This window comes from Amphiura filiformis, chromosome 12, assembly GCF_039555335.1.
Source record: "Amphiura filiformis chromosome 12, Afil_fr2py, whole genome shotgun sequence".
In the NCBI taxonomy this organism is placed as follows: Eukaryota; Metazoa; Echinodermata; class Ophiuroidea; order Amphilepidida; family Amphiuridae; genus Amphiura; species Amphiura filiformis.
The window spans coordinates 30,720,581-30,729,760 of record NC_092639.1 but is presented as its reverse complement, the minus strand read 5'-3'; the positions used below and the strand labels follow the sequence as shown (position 1 = coordinate 30,729,760).

The 9,180-nt window shown below is 38.0% G+C and overlaps 1 protein-coding gene across 1 annotated transcript; it reads left to right on the top strand.

Moving 5' to 3' along the window:
- Positions 1 to 4,352: 4,352 nt before the first annotated feature.
- LOC140166750 (uncharacterized) lies at positions 4,353 to 6,058 on the top strand. The gene is made up of 3 exons (XM_072190245.1): positions 4,353 to 4,429; positions 5,001 to 5,274; positions 5,867 to 6,058. The coding sequence occupies exons 1-3, from the start codon at positions 4,353 to 4,355 to the stop codon at positions 6,056 to 6,058; spliced, it is 543 nt and encodes a 180-aa protein (XP_072046346.1).
- Positions 6,059 to 9,180: the final 3,122 nt, after the last annotated feature.

Here is a 9,180-nt window from a genome sequence, read left to right as displayed (position 1 = left end):
TAGATAGGGCATTGATGATTTAATCAGCAGTAGATAGGGCATTGATGAACTACTTACTATCAGTAGTAGATAGGGCATTGATGAACTACTTACTATCAGTAGTAGATAGGGCATTGATGAACTACTTGCTATCAGCAGTAGATAGGACATTGATGAACTACTTACTATCAGTAGTAGATAAGGCATTGATGAACTACTTACTATCAGCAGTAGATAGGGCATTGATGAACTACTTACTATCAGCAGTAGATAGGGCATTGATGAACTACTTACTATCAGTAGTAGATAGGGCATTGATGAACTACTTACTATCGGCAGTATATAGGGCATTGATGAACTACTTAATATCGGCAGTAGATAGGGCATTGATGAACTACTTAATATCAGTAGTAGTTAGGGCATTGTTGAACTACTTACTATCAGCAGTAGATAGGGCATTGATGAACTACTTACTATCAGCAGTAGATAGGGCATTGATGAACTACTTACTATCAGTAGTAGATAGGGCATTGATGAACTACTAGCAGTAGTAGATAGGGCATTGATGAACTACTTACTATCAGTAGTAGATAGGGCATTGATGAACTACTTACTATCAGCAGTAGATAGGGCATTGATGAGCTACTTACTATCAGCAGTAGATAGGGCATTGATGAACTACTTACTATCAGCAGTAGATAGGGCATTGATGAACTACTTACTATCAGCAGTAGATAGGGCATTGATGAACTACTTACTATCAGTAGTAGATAGGGCATTGATGAACTACTTACTATCGGCAGTAGATAGGGCATTGATGAACTACTTACTATCAGTAGTAGTTAGGGCATTGATGAACTACTTACTATCAGTAGTAGATAAGGCATTGATGAACTACTTACTATCAGCAGTAGATAGGGCATTGATGAACTACTTACTATCAGTAGTAGATAGGGCATTGATGAACTACTAGCAGTAGTAGATAGGGCATTGATGAACTACTTACTATCAGTAGTAGATAGGGCATTGATGAACTACTTACTATCAGCAGTAGATAGGGCATTGATGAACTACTTACTATCAGCAGTAGATAGGGCATTGATGAACTACTTACTATCAGTAGTAGATAGGGCATTGATGAGCTACTTACTATCAGCAGTAGATAGGGCATTGATGAACTACTTACTATCAGCAGTAGATAGGGCATTGATGAACTACTTACTATCAGCAGTAGATAGGGCATTGATGAACTACTTACTATCAGTAGTAGATAGGGCATTGATGAACTACTTACTATCGGCAGTAGATAGGGCATTGATGAACTACTTACTATCAGTAGTAGTTAGGGCATTGATGAACTACTTACTATCAGTAGTAGATAAGGCATTGATGAACTACTTACTATCAGCAGTAGATAGGGCATTGATGAACTACTTACTATCAGCAATAGATAGGGCATTGATGATTTACTTACTATCAGCAGTAGATAGGGCATTGATGAACTACTTACTATCAGCAATAGATAGGGCATTGATGATTTAATCAGCAGTAGATAGGGCATTGATGAACTACTTACTATCAGTAGTAGATAGGGCATTGATGAACTACTTACTATCAGTAGTAGATAGGGCATTGATGAACTACTTGCTATCAGCAGTAGATAGGACATTGATGAACTACTTACTATCAGTAGTAGATAAGGCATTGATGAACTACTTACTATCAGCAGTAGATAGGGCATTGATGAACTACTTACTATCAGCAGTAGATAGGGCATTGATGAACTACTTACTATCAGTAGTAGATAGGGCATTGATGAACTACTTACTATCGGCAGTATATAGGGCATTGATGAACTACTTAATATCGGCAGTAGATAGGGCATTGATGAACTACTTAATATCAGTAGTAGTTAGGGCATTGTTGAACTACTTACTATCAGCAGTAGATAGGGCATTGATGAACTACTTACTATCAGCAGTAGATAGGGCATTGATGAGCTACTTACTATCAGCAGTAGATAGGGCATTGATGAACTACTTACTATCAGCAGTAGATAGGGCATTGATGAACTACTTACTATCAGCAGTAGATAGGGCATTGATGTAGATAGGGCATTGATGAACTACTTACTATCGGCAGTAGATAGGGCATTGATGAACTACTTACTATCAGTAGTAGTTAGGGCATTGATGAACTACTTACTATCAGTAGTAGATAAGGCATTGATGAACTACTTACTATCAGCAGTAGATAGGGCATTGATGAACTACTTACTATCAGCAATAGATAGGGCATTGATGATTTACTTACTATCAGCAGTAGATAGGGCATTGATGAACTAGTTACTATCAGTAGTAGATAGGGCATTGATGAACTACTATCAGTAGTAGATAGGGCATTGATGAACTACTTACTATCAGCAGTAGATAGGGCATTGATGAACTACTTAATATCAGTAGTAGATAGGGCATTGATGAACTACTTACTATCAGCAGTATATAGGGCATTGATGAACTACTTACTATCAGTAGTAGATAGGGCATTGATGAACTACTTACTATCAGTAGTAGATAGGGCATTGATGAACTACTTGCTATCAATAGTAGATAAGGCATTGATGAACTACTTACTATCAGTAGTAGATAGGGCATTGATGAACTACTTACTATCAGCAGTAGATAGGGCATTGATGAACTACTTACTATCGGCAGTAGATAGGGCATTGATGAACTACTTACTATCAGCAGTAAATAGGGCATTGATGAACTACTTACTATCAGCAGTAGATAGGGCATTGATGAACTACTTACTATCAGTAGTAGATAGGGCATTGATGAACTACTTACTATCAGTAGTAGATAGGGCATTGATGAACTACTTGCTATCAGTAGTAGATAGGGCATTGATGAACTACTTACTATCAGTAGTAGTTAGGGCATTGTTGAACTACTTACTATCGGCAGTAGATAGGGCATTGATAAACTACTTACTATCAGCAGTAAATAGGGCATTGATGAACTACCTACTATCAGCAGTAGATAGGGCATTGATGAACTACTTACTATCAGCAGTAAATAGGGCATTGATGAACTACTTGCTATCAGCAGTAGATAGGGCATTGATGAACTTCTTTCTATCAGTAGTAGATAGGGCATTGATGAACTACTTGCTATCAGCAGTAGATAGGGCATTGATGAACTACTTACTATCAGTAGTAGATAGGGCATTAATGAACTACTTACTATCAGCAGTAGATAGGGCATTGATGAACTACTTGCTATCAGCAGTAGATAAGGCATTGATGAACTACTTGCTATCAACAGTAGATAGGGCATTGACGAACTACTTACTATCAGCAGTAGATAGGGCATTGATGAACTACTTTTTAGGCCTATCAGCAGTAGATAGGGCATTGATGAACTTTATACTTGCTATCAGCATTAGATAAGGCATTGATAAACTACTTACTACCAACAGCAGATAGGTCATTGATGAACTACTTACTATCAGCAGCAGATAGGGCATTAATGAATTACTTACTATCAACAGTAACATGAAGTTGTAGCTGATGTTTCTATAAAACAAATACCAACTATTTACCAACTTCTGTATTGAAGTATGCATTTCCCCCTACTAAAATAAACTTACACCTGAGTTTCATCAATACTTTTATTGGAATGTAACTTTGAATGTTTGGCCCTGATTCTGTTAAATTAAGACATTGGCTATATAGGCCTAGCCAATGTTTATGTGCCGGTGTATATAATGTCATTTGTCCTGGCCCCCATACATGGAAGTTGAAAAACATTAAATGGAGAGATGGTGAAAATTCTTGCAAGTGTGGCAGAAATTTCCATGAAAGTGCCTGAAATGAATTTACCCATAACAATATCAAGCTGTGTGCTAAGATCCCGTTTGACCCGCTTCCTCTTTTCGGCCAAGCTTGCAAAATGTCCCAAATTTCACCACCCCTTTGTCCCCCTCCTAGCGGAACATTAACTATTTTGCTTAAAATACACAGCTCCTTCGAGCATGCGAGGCCGGGCGAGAGGTCGGGCGAGAGACCGGGCGTGACACCGGGCGAGAGACCGGCCGAGAGCCCTAAGGGCCTTAGTAAGGCGCGCCACCGAGCACCACTAAAAAACCCGGAACCAGCGACGGCATGTTGTGCGCCTTGCGTCACAGAGCGTGTTTCAATTGTTTCGCTTAGGTCATGCGCGCTATTGTTGCGTGTTTACTGCGGGCATCGTACGCAATGGTTACTAACAACACCAAAGGGACCAAATTACCAAACCAAGTCAAAACTCAATTTACTCAAGTTTCATAAGTTCGCTTCTTGCAGCAGTTTACATCAAAATAAAATTATCAAGATGAAGTCATCATTGTTGAAAGTTGCAGTTGCAAACAACTTGATGAATGCATGCGTAAAGCAGCAAACCATGGCACCGTAAGTATAGAATTATATTGGTCTCAACATTAAAAAGGCGAAACTGTCGAGTTTTGAAGTAGCATTACATCTTTAGGCCTATAGCGGCATAACATCTCAAATGCACTTAAAAGCTACGATACAATGGGCGTTTCCAGAAATTAATGGCACCCCCTAAAGAAGACGTGTAAGTATGTACCATAAATATTTTGAAATTCCCAGACCAAAATTGTATCAAAAAAAATTGGGAATTCCCATTTTGACAATAAAATGATTAAAAAATTGAAAATTCCCAGTGTCCCTAAAGAAGACAGGCACATTTTTGCTAAAAATTTTGGGAATCCCCAAGCCCAAAATATAATCTTGGGAATTCCCATGTCTTCTTTAGGGTTGTGAAAATAATGACCATTTTGGGGGCAACACATTTTGAAAAATGTTGGGAATCCCATGTCTTCATTAATTAAGGGGTGCCTTTAATTTCTGGAATAGCCCAATTAATGCAATAGACACGTGGAAGACCGGTAAGGACAGTCTGTAGGTTACAATAAATAAATGAAGATTTTATGTTTGAATTTTATATCATAATTTTCAGGTGTAATTCCACGAACAACAACCATGGCTATGCCCCTTGTGCCACGGCAAACATTGCAATTACCAACAAGAATAACCATGAAGGTCTTAAGCTGCTAGCCGACTTAAACGAACATCTAATAAGTCGAGAAGAAGATGAGTTTGTCCGCAACCATCTCATCCAAAGAAATGTGGCAATCTATGGCTTGATCAACAAAATCGAAAAGAAGCTATCAGAAGCCGAAGAATACAACAGAGTTGTAGAAGCTCATGTGGCATGTTGGGAAACATATGAGGTGAGTGAAGGCATAAATGATAACCTACCCAGCAAACACAAAAATGTTTTTAAAACGTTACAAACCTGTTATAAAAACGTTATGGTTTGGCTCAAACCGTTTTGATAACATTTTAATATCGGGTTATATAAAGGGCAAAACACCATTACAACAACATTTAAAAAATGTTTTTAAAATGTTATTTGGCAATCATTTCGAAATATTTTGTCAATCTGTAATAATATTATGTTAGAATGTTTTGCAGAAAGTTTTCCAAAACGTTTTAGGCCTATACCATTGATACAACCGGATATTTTTGTAAAACGTTGTCTGTAAAACGATTTGTGTTTGCTGAGCTACATTGTTTATAAAATGGTCGTGTTATATTACACCAAAAAGAAACAAATAGAAACTGGGTCTTTGTTGTCCTTTGGAATGACATTTTCCGCCAAAAGCTACTCCAATTCAATTCAATTCAATATTCCTGGTAGCAGTGCAGCTTCACCCCCTCCCCTACACAACAAAATTGAAGGAGTCGGGTTCATACTTGTTCATTTCATTTGCATAATATCTAATTATCGTTCAATTTTTATTTTGTTACCAATTCTTTCAGGTGAAGCAGAAACGGAAGAACGTTATTCGGAGAATGCTGCGATTCTGTTCACAAAGTTTCCGCTCCACATCATCACCACTGTCAGCAAAGCAAGAAATTATGGGACTTTTTAGAAACCCCTACGCAGACTGGCAATTCTTCATCAGTAGAAGTTTGATTGTCAATATTCAGAAGAATCTGGTACTGATTTGAAGAAATAAAATGCATTTGCAGGACATGTGTATCGGGAGTATACCATACCAACCGAGCTGAGCTGGAGCAAGCCACCGGCCCGGGCGGAACTCACCTAACTCGTTTTTCGTTAAATTATCTGAACAATTCAATGGGATCGTGTATAAAATCGTAGTTAAATTTGGTATTTGGATAAATAAACACATCACATATTTCAAAGATAAATTATTGAAGTCAAAGTTGTGTCTCTGCGGTCTACAGAATTTCTTTATTAGCAAAATCCGGTGTTCCTGGAGGTATATTTAGCCCCTACCGGGACTATAGATTTAAGTATAGGCCTACCCCTACCTGGACCAGATTTCTATAAATACCTCTAAGTTTCGGTGCAAATCACCATGAAAGACAAAGTGCACAAATATTGCAGTATTATATTGTACCAGAAATGATTTTTTTTAATTGCGAAATATAAGATACAAGAGCATAGAATCAGAAAATTGGACACCCTTTGTTTGGGAACTAGAAGAAGTGAATTTCATATCCCTGGCGAGACTAGAAGAGGCTACAGTATAATTTGATACCCCTTCTGAGAGTACGTCCGAGACTAGCCCCCCCGATGGTCTCCTTTTTCGAATCGAGCATGGGTACCCGGCCAGAATTCAAGTACCCTCCCCTCAAGGCTCCATACTCGCAAACCAAGAACCAATTGACGGTTCAGATATAAATGTCTCTCCTGGAGAACTTTTTTTTTTGCTTGGAGATCATCTAAGTCCTAGTAGATACTAAGTTAAGGTCTCAACTACGTCCAGTTACCATAGGCCTACGTTAAGACGTAGCCTATACTATCTGAAACCAGTTGTGAGATATGCTTGATTGTTTTGTGCGATTGTGTCTTCTTGATCATGTTGATCATGTGGATAGGCACGACTTACCATTAGCATAGACCATTTAAAATGGTCTATGCCATTAGGTTCAGATATGCCTCACTTGGGCACGATCTTGATCCTCAAGATATCCGTAGGCTTATCTTCTTTTTTTACTGTTGAAGACACATGTTTTATGTCAAATCCCCGGGGGGGGCACTCCCACTTTGGAGGTTCAGCGTTGCTGTCCCAGACAAACGAGTATGTCTATGGTTGCTGTCACCCAAAGACCTCTTATTTTTTTACGAACACATGCTCTGCACCCGAAGACCCCCTATTTTTCCATTTGATCTGTCACCCAAAGACCCTTACAAGTTCAATTATTTGAACAGCAACTTTCATAAAAAATAAAAACAGAAATTTGAAGCCATTTAGAGCTAGAAAATTTGATTATCGAGGTTTCTGGGACGCTGTTTCGGCTCTCAACCAAAGATTCCATTTAAAAAATGTCATGTTCTCACCCAATGACCCCATATTTTTTACATTTTGCTCTCACCGAATGCCCCCTATAGTGCGAAAGTGCCAGTACTACACCTATATATATATCCATTTCATATTGAAGTGCCCCCCCGGGGTCAAATCGTAAGACACTATAATGAACCGTGGCTATAATTAAATTGGCACAATTTTTAAAAGTGTAGCGAAATAACGAATGCATTCCATTGACAGCGAGCATCATAAATTGGACATAACTTTGAGCGCACCAAATAGTCAATTTGAGCAGACGACGCAAATTGATATATTTATGTGTTTTCGACGACACTCGTCATCCATCGGGACATTTTGTAACAAAATGACAAGTTGCAACGCTGAAAATGTAAATTTGAGGGTAGGCCGACATTCATGACGACATGGTGATATCTTCATTCGGAAAATGTATTATTGATATATGCTGTGTGCAATTTGTCCAATTAAACGTCAATTCAAAGCACGATGTTAAGATGCTGGATGGCATGTTGTCCCAAGTTATTCGGGTTAAATGACATCTTGTCAGCCTTAAGCCTTTGACCGACCTATATATATTTCGGATATTCCCTATACAATATTTTAACATCGCTTGTTGTTTGTTTTGTCAAACAACAATTGGATTCGGTTTCATTTTACAAGTAAAGAACGAGACATGAATTTTTATTCAGTTTAACCAATCTTTTATACAGGAAAATTTTACAGACATTCAATTTTAAATTTTTGCTGCTTCCATATTGTACAATGTAGGCCTACATCTCACTCTTTGTAAAAGTGCAGATAAAATTAAATGTTTTCTGTAAAATTCCAAAAGGAACCTCAAAATAACAATATTATCACAAGATACATAAAATGCGTATACATGCCCTAGTTCATCATAATTATTCATGAACACCAAAAGAAAATGAAGGATATTTCTGCTTTTGTCATTAAATATAATCAAAATGAAATCAAGAGGCCCTGCATGCTTTTATCGATTGGCTCCAAACAAAGGATTTGAACCGGTGTTCTTCACCGTAATCATGGCGCAGTGCAGTCCATTTAATCAAATGTTGTCATCAACCTATTTGATTGTATGTTTGTTATGTGTGTGAGACGAACTGTCGCAGTAGATTACAATCATACTTTTGTTGAATGCATTTTTTAGTAGTCCGCCATATTACGGTATGATACGTCATATGCACAGCCTCTATTGCCCATTCGGGGACGAAAAAAATACCATTCCCGTTCAGCACTTTTTGTTGTCATCCATTCCTAAGTTGCCTTGAGCTGGTGACGTGGTCTTTTAAATAAAAATACAGAGTTGTATATGTTTGGGAAAACCCCACTACAGTCACGCTACCACCTCCCTCCAAAGGCCGCACGCCCAGCAGGGCTGAGGCCGCCGACTTCCATAATTTGCAACTAATCATTGCTATAAATGGAGTTTCAATATATTAGAGCCCCGCAGGGCAAGAAAGCTCGGGTAAATTCAACAATTTGTGGCACCACAATATATAAATAAGTAGAGTAAATTGTTTTCAGATAAAATATTCTGGAAATTTAAGGCAAACCACATGCAAGAAAAGCAATATCCATCATTATATTGCAGCGAGAATGAAGAAAGTTGCATAGCGTCTCGATATGGTGCATTTTATTATAGACTTGATTTAATATTCTATACAGCACGTGGATCTGAGCTGAATGAACTATGCCTGTTCCTTTTATATGATTATAGTTCTCAAACAGTTGAATATAACGTACGATTTAAAAATCGTT